The sequence below is a fragment of the Aethalodelphis obliquidens genome, unplaced genomic scaffold (genome assembly GCF_003676395.1).
Source record: "Aethalodelphis obliquidens isolate GAN/ISIS:26980383/991018 unplaced genomic scaffold, ASM367639v1 scaffold59, whole genome shotgun sequence".
Taxonomy (NCBI): domain Eukaryota; kingdom Metazoa; phylum Chordata; class Mammalia; order Artiodactyla; family Delphinidae; genus Aethalodelphis; species Aethalodelphis obliquidens.
Genome location: NW_020838003.1, coordinates 5,291,913 through 5,310,100, shown reverse-complemented (window position 1 = coordinate 5,310,100; position 18,188 = coordinate 5,291,913). Strand labels below are relative to the sequence as shown.

The 18,188-nt window shown below is 43.7% G+C and overlaps 1 protein-coding gene across 6 annotated transcripts in view; it reads right to left on the bottom strand.

The window, feature by feature from the left end:
* SEPTIN11 (septin 11) overlaps positions 1–18,188 on the bottom strand; it is a 94,179-nt gene that overhangs the window by 4,934 nt on the left and 71,057 nt on the right. For 3 of the 6 annotated variants that reach the window (XR_003428878.1, XM_027087643.1, XM_027087642.1), the window contains exons 8-9: positions 11,551–11,683; positions 8,679–8,866 (exon numbers count right to left, since the gene is read on the bottom strand). Coding sequence is in view for 5 of the 6 variants with exons in the window: in XM_027087643.1 (XP_026943444.1) it covers positions 8,679–8,866; positions 11,551–11,683 (321 nt within the window). In the remaining variant the exon portion in view is untranslated. Of the gene's footprint in view, positions 1–5; positions 657–4,057; positions 5,203–8,678; positions 8,867–11,550; positions 11,684–16,559; positions 16,597–18,188 lie in introns of those variants that run through there. The other 3 variants (XM_027087641.1, XM_027087640.1, XM_027087644.1) reach the window with 3 other exon arrangements.

Sequence of the window (18,188 nt, the reverse complement as noted above, 5' to 3'; positions counted from 1 at the left end):
TGAAAAATAAAAACATTGTATCAATAGAACACTCCAAATTAAAAAAATGCAGCCATCTTTGTTCATGCAATATCAAATGTTTAGAAAAAAAATCCCAAACTTCAAAACAACCCACAAAGCTAACAAAAGGAAGGAAAACTGTTGCCCCGATCTTATGACCTGATTGACGGTAGAGGGTCCTGATCGGGCTGTTCAGAATGTCACTCATGGGACAGAGGTCTGGAGTTAACATGAGATCAAGTCTGTGGACCCTCAGATTAGGGTCCATGCTGTCTTCAGTCCGTGAGTTCTTGTGTCAGCAGCTTCAAGAACATGACAGCTAAGCAAGAGGATCCCAACACAGGGCTACCTTGGGTTTTGGCCCAAGTTCTCTGTTTCACTCAATTTCCTTTTAAGTAGTAGTATTAGGTATTACTGTTTTTGGTGGTGGTAAGTCACTTAAGTAACCACTATGGGCAGTGGTTTGTAAACAGACATTGACAAATACAAACAGCAGTGCAATATTTGACCCAGACTTTAAAAGAATAGGAGGCGATGGTGGAAATGAGGTAACTCTTCCCCAACACGTGTGAACAGACAGCTCCTGCTCTTCTAATGCTCTATGTCCATTAGGAGAGAGTAGGGCTTGTCAACAGGATGGTTACATAAAGAAGAAGCTACAGAAGAGAAAAAAGAAAGGTTCAGATTCAAACTTGATTCTTAAAAGGCTTAAAAAAAAAAAAAAAAGGAGCTTCTCTACAACAAACTGTGAAAGAACAGCAGTGTGTCAGTAAAGGGATGACTTCCTCAAGCCCAGCTGCGGGGGGTGAGCTGCAGCGCCAGCACCGGAGGCCGGGGAAGAAGAGGACGCCTCGGCTGGGGCAGTGGGGCGCTAGTCAGGGTGGAAGGGGACGGGAGTCAGGGAGAAAGGGTGGCAGAGACAGTAATATGACGTACAGGACATCACGTGGCAAGCATCTTGGAGGAGCTGGTGCTGCCCAGATGGTAGCATTTGAAGTCCAGACAAGGTAGGAAAACACGAGACTCTTTCATCCCTATTTCTTTTATCCAATATTATAAGCATGTGTACATTTGCATGTCAAACAGTGACTAAAAAGAACTCACAAAAGGGCACACAATGTTTGGGTAAAAATATATTTTCCCCCACTTTATGTCTTGGCACTAGTGATATATGCATAGATTACCTGTCCGCCACTCTCCTACCTTAACAGACACCAAATTACCAAGCAAGTTTGCTAAGTGATTACTTTCATACTTGAAAAAATGATATGCTTCACATTAATACAATTATTTTAGTTTTTTAAAAAAGACAAGTGTCTAACATGCAGTTTACATATATGACAATTCTGCATTAACACTGAAAGTAGATTACATAACAGTTTTAAAAACACATTGGTTACTTTCAAACAGCAAAATGACAATGATCTACAACTACAGTTTAAGGCATATCAGCATATTTTAAAATTAAGAAATAGACAAAGTTCTAATGCTGTTCACAGCTTAATCTTCAACTTATTTTAAAAATTCCCTTCATACCTACATACAATCTAGACTTTGTACGTCATCATTTCCCCTAAAGAGTCATCACACATGTATCCTGTCAATGGAACCGAGACTTCTGGAAGCTGAGACTTGACAACTTCAGACACTTGCAAATGGGAAAGCAAAGGGATCTGAATGGACAGTTTTGGTAGGACCACACAGAGACAGTATGACATGGGTTGGTAACAGCTGAAAAACCCGATTCAACAGTTTGTATATGAAACACTTATGGATATGTCAAGAAAGTGAGGAAACCGAGTCTTTGTGAGGTGCACAAGATATGAAGTGTTACTGCTGGTGAGATCACAAAGCAGAGGAGGAAGGTGAGTAACCTGTGCCCAGCATTTTGTTAAATGTTCCCCTGGTTGAGGTGACCTTTCTGGACAAAACCTTGACCAATTAATAAAGAGCCTTAAGTTGGGAAAACATAGTCTCTAAACTGCCAGTAAATTCTCCTAAGTGCTTTTCCATCACATCCTACCGCACTTAACAACCGTTACGGGCATCTAAAGTCCAGAAGAAGCAAAAAGATGGTCATTATGGTTGAACAAAAGATGTGGGGAGAGGCCAGCAAGAGCTCACCAAAAAAAAAAAAAAAGGTGCTCCCTGCCAGTAGTTAGCACAAGGGAAAGACCATTAAACCAAGATCACCAAAAATTAAGCAATCATAAAGGGAGCCTAGCATAAAAAAAAATTTTCCTCTTGCTTTTCCTCTAGTGGAAGGTAGTAGTTTCTCATTCTAACTTTACTTACACAGTCAGAACCAAGGACCCTCTGGGAATTCCCTGGCAGTCCAGTGGTTAGGACTTCACGCTCTCACTGCCGAGGACACAGGTTCAGTCCCTGGTCAGGGAACTAATATCCCACAAGCCGCACGGTGCAGTCAAAAAACAAAAAACACCAAACCAAAACAAAAAACCTAGAAAAAAAAATGAAACACTAAAAACCAAAAAAAAAAACAAAACAAACCAAGGACCCTCTAATATCCAATGAACCCACAATGCTGTGTAGAACAGACTGGGGTTAGTAATTTCTGACTTGCAAGGATATCAAGGAAAAGTCAAATCTCTGTGTTTCTTGTAAAAAAGATATAAATGTGAGCCATTTAAAATATATTTAGGTTTTCTGTTTGTTTGTTTTTTAAAAAAACAAAGACTCCTCAAACCAATACCTCCCTACCCCCCTCCAGGGGAAAAAAAATCCATCTATCCCATTTGTTTCTCTAATTTTAAAAAGTCAAAAAGGTCTCAAAGGTTTTTTACTGCCGTACTTACATGCAAAGGCGAAAGCACATCCAATTAGATTTGAGGGTATCATTTATTCCGTGCAGAGCCAAGGACTACTGTGAAAAAAGGCACAGATACAGAAAGAAGAGAGGGCAGCAATAACAGACCAAACAGGGCCAGGGAGCAGGGGCAGAAAAAAGTTCAGAAGCAATGCATTTTTTAAAAAAGCTTTTATATGTTTTCTTTGACTTTTTATTCCCTGACTCTCCACATGATTTATTTTTCTGTGAAAAATTTAATGGGAAAAGAAAAATCAATCCAGTCAATCAACAATCTTGGAATCAAAAAGTCAGCTGGATGCCTTTCGTGGCTAGGCTCACTTTAAAAAGGCTTTAGTGATGCACGTAAAATGAAAATTTTAAAGTGATGCATTTTTAGAATTTAGAAGTGTATTTCCTGTTACAAGGCATGAAAATGCTCACACAAGCAATGGCTGGAACAAGCATACAACACAAGTGTTCAAGCTTCTGTCTGGTGCACAGCATCTGAGCAAACTCGGCCCATGGTTAGAATCAGCATGCTGCCTGATAGCCAGCTTCAGACTAGAATCATTAAAAAAGCAAAAGCAAAAACAAAAACATTGGTCCAGTAGCTCCTAAGCCTGTCTTTATATCACTGTTGCTGCTTCTGGTTTGCAGTTTGTATCCCAGCTTAGTTTCGGCTTCCATGAAACTGATTTCTTACTTTGCCTAATTAAGCCTAAATCAGTTCATGGACGACCATTCCTTCTGTCCCATAATAGTGTGGTTGAGGATAAAGAGAAGGGAAAAAAGTCTTCACTGGAATCAATTAGAGACTTATTAAAAAAAAAAAAAAGTGTGTGTAAGTGTGTGTGTATTCTATCCTATTTGATTAATGTATGACTAGTGAAGGCCAAAAGGAAAATGCAGAGGTGAAGTATCAGGTTCGTGAGAAATGTTATTCTTTCAAGTAAGAAACAGGAGACTACGGAGTTAGAGAGAAAGCTGCGAGTATCTTGTTATTAGAGGGGGAAAAAAATCAAGGAAATGAAAGGATAAGCCTCAAAAAGGAAAAGTACAGAAAAGAAATTAGATATGCCCTTTTCCATACAAATTTGGCATGTAGTCTATGTCCTGCCATATGGTTAAGTCCTAACCCTTGTCGATGGGGCACTGGGGCCTTAAACGCAAAGAGCAGGTAGAGCTAGTCTTCGTGAAGGAAAAGGTGAGGAAATTCCTTCAAGACAAGTGGATTTGAAACACCAGCTGTTCTATTCCATCATGCCTTTACTGCAAATATCAAAAAGAGACTATGCAAGGAAACTGGATGCGAAGCTGAATTTCTGCTTTCTTGACTTGTGGGTTTATATTATGTTCCTTCCCACTTCTACCTTAAGTTGACAAGGCCCCCTCAAACTTGTGCTGCAGATGATACAGTTTATAACAGATTTTCTATTTTAAATATTGCTGGAAAATTTCTCCTCATAATTATTGAAAACTGTTATTAGAAGCACTCGATACCCTGGAGTCAGTCATTAGGCCCTCCTCTCTCAGCCTACTGAGAGCAGATTTAGGTGTGTTTATGAAAAGACTGGATCTTGTAAGTAGTAGGCAGGTTGTGGAAAGCCCGTCATCCTTAGTAGAAGATTCTTCTACTAAACAAGGTCGTATGATCTGTGAGAGGGCCATGGTTGCCCTGATACAAGGGAACAGACTCATCATTTTCTTATTACCACCCCACTTGGCCAGGATTCGAGACACAGGGGTTCAGACACATTTTTAAAGCCATAAGAGGAGGCAGTCAGTCTGAACAGACCCACAACCCAGGCCAAATGATGTTGTTATAGTAATAAAAAAACTCCACGCAAGGGTAAAAGTCAGGTAAAGCTTACCCACCGTTCTGCCTACATACAAAGCTACCTTGGTTCGGGGCAGGTGTGGAAAAGAGACAGAGGGAGTTCAGGGCCTTTTGCGTCATGGAGACGAATAATCAAGGAGAGCAAGTTGTCATGGCTATTCAGGTTTATAGTCAGCTGCTGAGGCGGTGAAAAGTTTTCCTGTCAGACGTACATGTAGCAATTTAGCCTCCTTCCCTTGGTCCAAAGCAACATAAAAGCAACAGAACAGGCATGCTTCCTGCTGCCACTCTGAACAGGCATAAAAGGCAAATGATTTGCTTTCCAGAAACAAAGTCCGGCTGCACATAGCTTTTGCTGTTATCCCCTTTTTCTATCATTTTCCACCACCAAACAACATTCAGCAAAATGAGTTAATAGTTATATGGTGTCTGGGAAAGGGAAAAAAATAAAAATAAAACAAAATAAAAGGACACAGATGGCAGAGATACAATATTACTGCAAAAGCAGGTGAATGCGGACCATCCTTGGCTTGCCAGGCTTTATGTGAAGCTTGCACTGCAAGTTAAAAAACAAAACAAAAAAGTTAGAAATAATAATAAATTAAAAGAAGGAAAATTAGGAGTGCCAGCACCAGCATTTGGTGATGGTGAATGCTCATGCAATGATTATGAAATTGACAGAAATTAAAACCAAAAATCTGAGTAAGCTATTCTACACGACAAGCAAAAGCAAAATTTTAATATTGAATTAAAGAACACGTGGTTAGTTTCCATTTGCAGGTAATTCAGAATTCATGAGTGACTTCTTGAAACCACTACATGTTCTCGTGAAAGGATTTGCTGTTTGACTTTCATCTTCTCAGGTGACACAAAACCATCATCTATTAGATTTGGGTATCACATCGGTACTGAATATACAATAAATGTCTTTCAACAATTAACTTGGGGATTGGAATATAGTGGATGGAGGACATGCTATTAAGCTACTTGGGAGGGAAAAAAAAAAAAAAAGGACAATCATTATACGGTTACAGCTAAAGCAATGCCCGGAGCCTTCCCCCTCCTAGGTATAAAGCAATGCCAAGTCCAAGATTCACATGTCTAATTTGAGGCAAGTCCAAAACATGCAACTTCATTCCTTAGGAAGAATCAAAATATTATTTTAAAAAAGAAAAGATGAGTGGATGACTGTGTAAACTATAGTTATCAGATGCCAGGTACCGTTTTAAAATGATAGATTTTTAAAACTTTGTTTTTGGAATGGATTCATCTTAACCAACAAACTGCTGGCTGGCAACTGTGCAAAGTTTTCAGAAAAGATGAACACTGAACAACTACCAAACAACTTACCCTCAGGCACTCCCACCACTGAGGTGTAGCCGCAAACAAGGAAAGTGACTTGGTGGCCAGAGATGGCAGGAAGCGGGGGTCCAGCTAATGGCAGTGCCAGGGTTAGTTCTACCTTGTCTGCAATCTTAGGAAATGTTATATGCTCTCATGCCACTAACAGGTCAAGGAGAAGTACAAAGCCTTACCTACGTTAAAGACGGAGCGTGTCATTAGAATAGAAAAAAACGGAATTTAAAACTATTAGAAAAACGAAGTGAAGCTCTGAGGTGGAAGCATGGCAGGTGAATCAATACGCATCTCTTTTTAAACTCTCTCCCTGGAGCAGCTCCTAAGCGACAAGTGTGATGACTCCAGCCTCTCCTCCAGCTACACGAGGAGGAAAGAGCCTCGCATTTATTTTCCAAGTACTGTTCTGGTTACCCTGACTACTGTCTGTCTGTGGTCCTCTCTAACCAAAACTCTCCACTGGCAGCAAGGGAAGTGATTTTTTTTTTTTTTAAACTTTGACACTTCAGGCCTCCAACTGGCAACTGCTTTCACTGTTCAAATGGGAAAGTGTGGAAAAGCTTAAGAACATAGAAGTTACCGAAAAGTACGCGCCCTTGTCAGGCACAAAATCTGGTGACTACTGCTCACCAAATAAAGTCTAATTCCATTAATAATAAATGAGAATGTATAAATAAGGCTAAAATAGAATTCGCACACACTTCACATAAACGTGAAATGAATTATACACTGCTAAGGCCCAAGACTGGGAAGAAAATAACCTAAAATGTTCTATAGGAAAAGGAAAACCTCCTTGCACGGAGAAGTCCGTTATTAGGTACTTTTTAAAATGGAGGCACAATACTGGTCAGCTCTCGGAATTTTTATTGCTTAAAGGCACATCCAGTACACATGAAATATCCTTGGAACATTGCTGGTCTTCTATAAACATTTTAAGTTCTGAAACATGTACCTTTACGCACTTTAGTGCTTCAGGGTAAGAAAAACTCGACTTTGGGTTTCCTAAACCGTGAGTCAGCAGCTTCCTGTTTCATTCATGCCTATAGATGTGTACACACACACACACACACACACACACACACACACACACACACACTCCACCTGTTTTTATCCTGGGTTAGTTTGGATCAACAAGGAATGATGCCAGATGGCTTTCGTTTTGTCTTCCCCGGAAGAGTCACTAATCTCTGAATCTGCATGGGGAACGTCACCATTAGTGACCGATGCCCTCCCAACATGTGTAGCTACAAAGTGCTTTCTTGAACTGGATTATAATCTAGGCAGTTGTTACTCTCAGAATTAATCCAGCATAACTAAATTTTCGGCCCCTGGAGTCCTTTGACCACGTGGGTCTGTACCAACCCCATTTAACTCACAGCTCACCTATACTAACTTTCTATTGCTTAGAAAATCTGCTGGCTCCCCTGCTCTCTTCATACATTTCCTGCTGGCTCAAAGCTTGGAAAGTCAAGGTCTGCAAAGCAGAATTTCAAACTTTCTCTGCACGTCACTGTAGCAGTGCATTTTGGTTTCTACCACAGGAAACGTAACAAGATTCCTCAGGGACAAGTCTGCATGTTCACTCAGATTAAGTGAACACCACTATGGAGCTCACTCCCCCGGGATAGGACTCGATTACTGTGCAGGCTCAATCCTATCTGCCATATATGTCTAAGAATGTAATTCTTTGCTTACTCCAGTACCAACATTTTGTTTACTTAGCTGTCAGCCTTTGCCCTAGAACCTTAGCAATGGATGAAGAGCAGGAATCCTGAAACACGCCCTCAGAGGACCACACCTTAAACAGACAAAGCAGGGTGGCATCCATGGGCTCACCACCCAGCTAGCACTAAGGTCTCTTCAAAGGTATCTTACTGACCACTGTGCTTACTGTCAAACCAATAGTAATTGTCATAAAATGGCACCCTCTAGTCTTTCAGGTGATTTGATGTAAAGCTTCAAATCACAGCAGAATTTCAAGGCAGGCCCACATCTCCCACTGGATTCAGGCCGCTGCAATTGGGGTGTCATAGGAAGCGACAACTCAAAAGCAGAATCTGACCCTTTGGCACATTAAATCAAGGCCATATTTAAAAAAAATTTTGTGCGGGTACAGGTGTGTCTTGAGAATTGGTGGAGGTGTCTTAACGGGCATTTTGATCCCATTTTCACAATAAAACGATTCATCGTCTTGTGGAATTTAGAGGGAAAACTAGTGGCCACTAGGAGTTCTTCCAAATCTTTCATTTTGGGAACAAGACTTTCAACGACTGGCTTCTTAAGCCTTACAACGGAGAATAGAAAAATAATTCTAACAATCGTAATTTTAGGATGCCCTTTATCAAGAGCCATGAGGATTGTCTCCAGAGAGTAGTGAAGAGAAACGCACTGTCTTCTCAAGAGTCCTAGTGTTGGTGCAGAAGATACTACTGGAGATGACAGGTTACTCCAGTCCTGATTGCTTGATCGTGTGGTCAAGTTTTATAAATTAGTGTCTGTGTACCCTTTAGAAATACTTTAAAAACCTTTGTCGTCTCCCCTGCACTGTAGAGAAAATTCTTGCTTTTATCTTTCTGGTAATAGACCAGTTTCCAGTCTGTAAATGGGAAAAGTAGAGACATGCAAGAGGAATAAATTGTTAGAGGGCCCCGCTGCATGGGGGTGACACCTGCTTACTTTTTCTTATCCTTGTCTTTCTTGGTTTGCTGGGCCCCAGACTGCTGGGCCTGGGACTGTAGCAACTGAGCTGCCGCCTTCTTCTTCTGGAAATTGTTCACCTCCTCCTCCAGTTCCTTCTTCTTGTCTTCCACTTTCTTCTTCTCTTCTTGGTGTGTCCGCTTTAGGAGGTCGAACTTCTCGTGGAGCTGGAGAGAAGAGGAGGAAGACGAGCTTGGTGGAGGGAATGGTACGCTTACTGGCGTAAGGCTACCTGGATCCGTTCAGAAGCAGAACGTGTGTGTGCCGCTGCCCGTGCTTTAGTTACACGACTGAGGTACCGTCTGGTGCTGAGCCAGGCCGAGGTGGTGAAAAGCACCCCTTGGAGCCCTACACACTGTTGAAACTTGGACCCCTTAGCACTAAGGGGAACCTCTGTGCACTTTTTCTGATAATAAAGTACGTGTTCATTGTAAAAAGCATAAAGAAGAAAATAAAAATTATCCATGCTCCTAATAAGAAACTCACCCTAGTGGTAAGAAAAGTTCTTTACTTCTGGTCCTTTTTTGAAAAGTATAATCTATATTTACTTAGAGACTTACACAGTGACTACAGATATATGTACCCATGCTATTCAAATAAGAAGAGTATGTGGAGAAATTTCGGGCACTTGACAAACTGAATTTAGAAAATTATCACAATGCAGAAACAAAAACTGGAAGGGGGCTTCCCTGGTGGCACAGTGGTTAAGAATCCACCTGCCAATGCAGGGGACACGGGTTCGAGCCCTGGTCCGGAAAGATCCCACATGCCGCGGAGCAACTAAGCCCGTGCGCCACAACTACTGAGCCTGCGCTCTAGAGCCCACGAGCCACAACTACTGAGCCCGCACGCCTAGAGCCCGTGCGCCACAACTACTGAGCCTGCACTCTAGAGCCCGTGCTCCGCAACAAGAGAAGCCACTGCAAGGAGAAGCCCACACACCGCAACGAAGAGTAGCCCCTGCTAGCCACAACTAGAGAAAGCCCGCGCACAGCAACAAAGACCCAACGCAGCCAAAAATAAATAAATAAATTTATATTAAAAAAAAACTGGGAGGGAGGGAGGGGAAAATCCTTACTATGTAGATAATTCTAGAATTTTTACCTAGCATTCAACTTGATACTTAAAGCCAACAGCAAATAAGGCTCAACTTTCCTTTCTCTGCAGCAAAACTAGGGTGAGTACTTAGCTAGTTAAATAACCTCTAAGTTTCTTATTATCTACCATCAAAGGCAAACCTATTTCTTGCTCTCATTGGGGTTACTGTTACAGCAGAAATCCATGGGGCCTGATTCCAATTGATGTTTGCTCAGATAAACTCTTATAATCTTATAAATTGTAATGCGCCTCAGTTTATCTTTTTTTTTTTTTAATTTCTGGCCACGCTGCACAGCATGTGGGATCTTAGTTCCCTGATCAGGGATTGAACCCGTGCCCCCTTGCAGTGGAAGTGCAGATTCTTAACCACTGGACCACCAGGGAAGTCCCTCAGTTTATCTCTTAACAGGGTAAAATGAGTAATATTCATTGAGCTATATCAGCTAAAGAATTAATTGGGTCATTTTAAAATCTGAAGAGAATTGACTTTTTAATTCTGAACTCTGCTAAAACTGTATCTTATTATAATGAAAATATTACTTAAAATGAGATCAAATTACTACTCATCATAATGTGAAATAATCTGTACATCTGAAAATACTCATTGTTATTTCACTTTATTCTATGCACACGTTTAGCCGTGTATTTAGGGTATTACATATAAGAAACAAATATAAGTAAAAAGGATGCATTTACATTTAATCAAGTGACCTTAAAAGTTTCCACACTTCATTAATCTAATGGCAACTAAATTAAGTTCTTGGTTTAATTTAAATAATGGGTACCTTATAATGAAATATACATTCATCTGTGCAGTTTTAGGCAGATTTTGTGTGCTTAAAATATTTTAAAGTGATAATTTGTGTGTCTCTGTGCTTAATTATTAGAAACAACTTTGTTCCATATCAAAAGTGATACACCGGGCTTCCCTGGTGGCGTAGTGGTTGAAAGTCCGCCTGCCGATGCAGGGGACACGGGTTCGTGCCCAGGTCTGGGAGGATCCCACATGCCGCGGAGCGGCTGGGCCCGTGAGCCATGGCCGCTGAGCCTGCGCGTCCGGAGCCTGTACTCCGCAACGGGAGAGGCCACAACAGTGAGAGGCCCACGTACCGCAAAAAAAAAAAAAAAAAAAAGTGATACACCAAAAACTATACTTTGTGTTTCAAGAAACCTCTCAAAATAAAACTTAAATAATCAATAAACACTTCTTTAGAAATAAAAAAGGAATCCAAGGTAACCTCTAGGATGCAGCTACCCTGGGCTGGGCGCGGGGAACTAGAGTCAGCGGGACACTGGAGCCGGGGTGTGCACCCCAGAGGGAAGTCAGAGCACAGACGTGGCAGACGGAGCCCGTCCCCCATCAGACAGGGGCGAAGGGCCCCCCACTGTTTAGCTCACTGAGTTGACTGGTAGACTGAGACAATAATGGTCCCAGAATTGCAAATCTTATGTTTCATCACTTGTAAATTGATGAAATATGGAGTTACAAGGAATGTGGGGTCAGGTCTGGAAACCTAAGTTCTAGCTTTAGTCTTGGCTTTGCTACTAACTAGGTATGTGACTGCATAAATAACTTAAGCTTTACGACACTCAGTGTTACCATCTGTGAAATGGGGACAAGACTGGCTGCCCTACTCTTCGTACCAGGTTAGTTAGGCCCCTCGTGTGACAGAACATAGGTAGCAAGTGCTTAAAGCAGCACGAAGGCCTGTCTTGTCTGTATCTCCCCCGGATGCAAGGACAGGTGGCTTACCTCTTTCTCTGCCTCCTTAAGTTCAGCTTCTTTCTCCTTCACTCTCATGACAAACATCTGTCTCATTTCTTCTTCTTTCTTCTGAAGTTCTCCCAGAAATTCATTCCTTTTTGCTTCGTACGTCTCCTGAAGACTATTCAAAAGCCACAAACCAAGGACAGTGTCATGGAGTTGCATGATAAGACATTTCAGTCCAGACAATTCCTACCCAGCCACTTCCTCAAAATAAATAAGGCTGCCAACTCACCAGGTTCAGGGACACACAAAATGGCATCATCTTTCTTTTTAGTTATGTGGCGACCAGAAAGACAAGCACATCAGGAACCAGAGATGCGGCCGTAAGTACAGGGTAGCACTAACGGGATGTCTCTTACTGGCCAAGCTGTATGCTACAGGCAGTCACACAGGGGAAGCCTGGGCTGGCCAGAATCTCCCAGTTCAGTACCACGTAGATACAGAAGACGTGATTTAGAATTTTAGAAGATGGAGGGGGTGTAGAGAGAGAAATGCATCGGCACTGGAGCCAGACAGATCCACCAGGGCTGGTTTGGGGTTCACAGCAATTTACTGACTGATCTTCGGAAGGGCACGGCCTCTCAGCCTCAGTGTTCTCTGAATATAGTGCCTTCCGGGGCCCATGATTTCGGGAGGTAAATGTGGGCAGAGCGAGTAAAGCATTTGAGACAACATCGGTGCTTAATAAATGTTACCCCCGCACTCGTCTTCCTCCAGCCCCCAATTTAGAAAACAGACTCAGCGAACCATCTAAAGAGACAATAGTGTATCTCAAGGTATTACAGAAAATTGCTGCTCTTCAAGTGGTATTAACAATTGTAAATAGAGCAGGGAGGAGTTTGATTTTTATTTTAAACCTTATCCTCCCCCTGACTGTCTACAGAACTTGGGGCCCAATATTTTAAAACAAAGGCCATCACTCAGTTTTACCTCCAAGTCAGAAGAGCTATATTTACAGAAAAATCACCTTTGGTAACACAACTTAGAAAAAAAACAGACACCCACACCCACACTTACACAAACAGAGATACATTTGCCGGTAATTGCTCTCTCTCTCTCTCCCTTGCAGTTTCTCTAGAACAAGGGTTGCTACAGTTACACAAGTCTGCAGCAGGATTATCCACTTTTACCCAGGGACCAAATTCATCCAAAGTGCTGATTCCAAAATGAAGAGCGCCTGTGGGTGAGCCCAGGCTCCATGAAGAGCCACCCCAGCATTCACACTTGTCCATGTAGAAGGAGGACATTCAGGTGGTGGAGGGGTGTGTGCGTGTGGATATACGTTTATACAGAGCAGCATACTTACAAAATGCATTAATTAGGATTGTTTATACTTCTATAATCAATGCTCTTATTGGTTGCTGAACAATCAGTTCTCCTGCCCTCAAGAGTGTCAACACTGCCTGGGTAATGGACACTCACGAGTTTGGAGTTTCTGGAGGTATATCTGGCTTTCACATTATCTCAGGAGACAAAAGCAAGTTTGGCCGACATTAGTGTTGGCTAATATTGATAGCAATATTTGGACTTGAAATTTAAGCTATAGAGAAATGCACGGATAATGAAACTATAAAATAATCCATGAGTTTGATTTTGCTTGTTAGCTTCTAATAAACTCTTTATCACTATCATTTGTGTCAGAATGGCCAAAGGCAGAAGATGACTTGTCCCTGCTATGAAATTTTTGGGGAACCCAGTTTTTGTTGATTTTAAGATAATGAATCCATCTTCCTCTTCTTTCTTAACAAGCAGTGGAACACCTAGTAGAGAAACACTACCAAGAAACATGACCCAAAGTGTGTTCCAGAGATCGCTAGTTTCAAGAAATCTTCAAAAGTGGGGTTCCCAAGCCAGAAGAACAAAAGGAAAATGCAATGTGTGACCTCCCTTTAGGAGAGCCACAGCGCACAGTGGCTCCCAAGACCTGCAGCACGTCAGGGTCGCCTGGGCGTGTTTTACTGGACTTTTCTGAGCACAGTTTCCTAACTCCACTCCTGGAGATGCTGACGCAGGATGTCAGGCGAAGGCAAAAGTAATCTGTATTTTTAAAACGCTTCCAGGTGACTTGATGTACCTAGTCTGCCAACCACTGCTTGTCTTAAGTGCTCTGAAAAGTCCCTCAATTAAAAAAAAAAACAAAACCTGTTTAAGTTGATTCACTTAGAACCAAATTTGTTTAACTGTGGAAACTTCTGTTAAGTGACCCACAGAGAGAAGGTCCTTTGGGTAATGCTACTGGAATTCTGAGACCCCTCAGCGTGACTCGACCTGATCCAGTCCCAACCACAACCTAGCTTAGGCTCCAGTTTCTGGAGATCCATTTTCAAACTATGGGTCATGACCCAATCAAGGGTTTTAACCAGTATGTTAAAAGAAAAAGTTTAGAGAACAGGATAGAAGAAACCAGAATGCAGTGCAAACTCTAAGAGCAGGTATCGCTTCACGATATGTGTATATTGGATCACGATGTAGAACACATGTTGATAGTGAAGGTTGCAGCCCAAAGCTGGAAAGCGCACGTTCTAGAGAAAGGTTAAGGAGCAATGTTGCCACCAGCCAGATGGCCTCAACACACGCTGCTTATTAGATGGCTGCATCCGGGGATAGGAACCAGCTTTGCAACTCTGACACTGGAACGCATAAGCAACGTATGAGAAAGAAATCATAAACCCCCCACTCCAAGGAGTGACCTGCAGTAGGTTTCTTAGCAAGGCAGTCACAGATCCTACTCCCTGGGCACCTGCAGAAATCCACATGTGAGTGAGAGACACCAGACACCCTCCCCTATGCTTCCCGTCAGTGAAAACCAGTCCAGAAGGAACTGCATCTATAGTACCCTCTCAGATACCTAAAGTGATGATCCCTTTTGCAATTTCTAGCTCTTCCAACTTAATTTTTAATTGTAGTTATTAACACCCTTTTCCAAGTGAGAAGTGAACAATTTTTTCATGAGGGTTTGGGCTGGTTTGAGGCTTTTATCTTCTCATTCTCTTCTAACAGCTTTTGGGAGGGGCAGGCTTTGCTCATGGAGGTCAAGGGAAGGGAAAATGAGCACTGACACTCCAGTTCATCGTGCACTCCGGTAATTCACGTAGCACAGCTGTCTCCCTGTTACGTCTCCCGGACCACCCAGTGGGGGGCAGGCCAGAGCACCGCACGCCACCGGGGTTTACGGAGGAACTTACACACGCAAATGTGTTATCCTTACAACAGCGCAGTGAGGTAGCTATTATTATCACCTCCCATTTTATACATGGAGAAACTCGGACACAGAGGGGCTTCCTAACCTGTGCAGGTCACACAGTGAAGAAGTGACAGAGCCGGGATTTTCAGCTGGGCCACCTAGCTCAGGTGGGAGCCCCACCTCCCAAGGCTGGGGAAGTGAGGCCTCCATGCTCCTAAAAATGAATGGTCTCATGGGCCTGATACCTTTGTGATTTCTTGAGAGAGGGGCAGTAAAGGAGCACTTTTTGTGACCTGACAGGCAGAGTCAAGGAGAAGGTGGTGCTTTGAGGTGAGGATGGAGTGTTAGGAAGAGGGCGGTGGCATCTCAGGAGACAAGCAGCAGCGACAAGACCCATCCCCGCCCCCATCTTCCCCCAATGCCAGCCGGAAAGGGGCCAGGGTCTGGGGGACCTGGGTCCAGCGAAGGCATGGGCGCTCCGGCTGGGGTGAGGCATGAGCTCTGAGGCTGCAGGGCAGCAGGTGGGAAAGATGCGCACAAGAAAAAGCAGGTTGACACCTGGACATATACACGCGTAGGGACAGAGAGAAAGACTCTACCGCAAGACGAGAGAGACACAGGCAGGTTGAAGGAAAGCACCAGGGACAGGTTCAGCTTTTGTGCCCGGGACGGGCTTCCAAGGCTTAAATGCGGCCTGTTCCTGTGCTCGCCCAGCTTCTGGTTTGGTTTCACACGGTGTCATATATTCAGGGGAGCTCCCGCTTAACGGGCCTCGGCTGCAGAGGCCACTCTCTGCTTTGTAAACACATGGTATAAACACAAGTGGCACCCAGAGGGCAAGTGGTGGGCACAGGGTGCCCAGAGGGGAGGACGGACTTCCCTGTACACCCGTGAAGGGGTCCTCTATCTACTTTGAGAATATAAAAGCCTTGAGTCCTCCACTGACACCTCCTCCAAGCTCACCCTAAATTCACAGGGAAAAAAAAGTCTTCCATGAGCATCCAGGCATGACGACTTTGAAATGGGAAATCCCTTCAATTAACTGTGGCTTTTGCTTTTCCTTAACCGTGTCATCATTCACGCAGGTCCCCTCCTGCACCCTCAGTGTCAGGCTCACAGGAAGTGCTGGGGAGGCTGGAAACTCCTCCAAGGGAGAGGCTGGGCCCTTTGTAAAGCAGTGGTTTCCAAGGAGAGGAAGACCAAGTTTATTTCACCTTGCTATCTGCCAAGACATGTGACTCAAAGCCAACTTTCATGTTCCAAATGATCCTGCCTACACCAAGAGGGCCACCTGAGGTTGAGTGAGTGGGTTTCTAAGAGGAGAAACTATTTCCAGGGTTCCCAGAAACTGAGACGAGTGTTTATTTTTAGAAGGTCTACTTTTCTCTGTTTCTTATTTTCTTATACAGGGAAAAGAGTAAAGGCCTTGGTTTTATATACAGATTTATATATAACATATTTACATTCACAAAATATATTTTATATAAAATATATTTCCCTCCTTTTCATCCTCAAAAAGGAACCCTCAGGCCAGTAGAAAAGGAACCAAATGGGGAGGGGGATACGTGTGAATAAAGCACATTCTCTACAAGTCCGGCCTCAGCGACGTCCACCACGGGTCCTGAAGCCCCTGGGGTCCTTGCAGGACAGGCTGGACCCACCCAGCAACCCTCCTCCTGGCGGCAGCTACCCTGGCCTTGCAGGAGAAACTGTAACTCAAACGCAGAGACACAGGCAGCAGCAGGAAATCCTCACCAGCCCTGGTTCCCGGGAACCAGGAACCCCAGTTGGTCGAGATGGTGGAAGGTTAGTGAAGGGGCCTGCATCACAGACTCCAAATTCCAGAGCTGAAAAAAACACAGCTGTGCTGAATGGGTCTTAACATTTGGGGAGGTAAATTACCTCTCACAGACTTAAGAAACAGTCACATGCATTCTAACTTCTGCAGGCAGCTCAGGGCTCCAAGAGATGATCTAGGCCAGGGGCTGGCCAATTACAGCCCGAGGGCAAACTCTGGCCCTGCCTGTTTTTGTACGTTTTTATTGGAACACAGTCACTCCTGTTCCTTCACGTTAGGGTCTCTGGCTGCTTTCACACTACAAGGGTGGGGTTGAATCACTGGGACAGAGACTACATGGTCCACAGAGCCTAGAGCATTTCCTCTGTGGCACATTCTGGAAAAAGTTCTCCTACTAGATCTGAGTGTCCCCTGATCTAGCCCAGCTCCTCGTTTTACAGATGAAGAACCTGAGGCCCAGACAGGTTAAGGAGTTGGGTAGTAGCAGGGTTAAGACTTGAACCCACACTGCTGCCCCTTCACCCTTCAACATCGCCTGGGTTTGAACGAGGGCGGAGGGCACGTGGGTTCCATTTTTACTGTGGTTCCTTTCGTTTCATCTCTATGCATGGGTGAAAAAAAACACAAAACTCTATGAAAAAATAAAGAGAGTCTCTGCCACACAAAAACCATTTTCCTCAGAGATTGTGTAGGGGCTATTTTTTGGTCAATGCATTTCAAGGTTCAATCCCCTAAACCTGTGTATACAAAAGGGCATCCTCTACCCAGCCTCAGAAAGCACATTTCACGTGAATGAAGAGGGCCAATTTTACAAGCCCCTAGAGCAGGACTAAATGATGCAAACTTAGCTAGAAGCTAACTTTTTGGTTAGAAGCCCTCTGTCTGCGGTCTCCATTTGTTCTCACCAAATACATTCCACAGGAACACTTCACTGGGAGACCAGTCCAGACTTCACCAAACTAAAGAGATTCCAAGAAAATAACCTCCCTGCCGCTGCAATGGCAGCTCAGATCCAGCGGAGGGAGTCCACTGGCACTGCACACAGGCTGCCTCAGGCACCATGGCCAGCCGCAACTAGACATTTGAGTGGGAGTCCAGGCCAGCCACAAAAGAGGAGGAAAACAGTCTTCTCCAAGGAACCGTGGCCCCCGATCAGTACAGGTGCCAAACACAGACACACCTCACATCACCTCAACTCAGATCCCCGTGAAGCAATCCTGTCCTGTACCAGGTGGCGGCAAACCTTCCTCGGACCGTTCACCAAGCCTGGAGTAGCCCCGGCACTCTGCCCCCACCAACCCTTCCCCACCACTGGGCTCTAACAGGGCCTGGCCCTTGCAGGGCCACTAATTCTACATTAACTTCGATATTCTCCCCTTCACGTTTTGCCTCTTCCTCTCAATCCATCAGCGGCGTGGGAAAATACATAGCAAATGTTCTGTAAGTTGTTGCCTTCAGTACTCATTCGTGTTGTTAGAATTGCACTGGTTCACTGGAAACTAGTAAGAGCACGTCAAAAAGTAGGAGACATGGCAAGTTAAACCTATTTGGCAAAAATGAACGGGACAAACTGTAGTGGGCATCCACACCTTTGTAAATGCCTGGACCAGGTTCTGTGCCTCTGTGAGTATAACAGTTAAG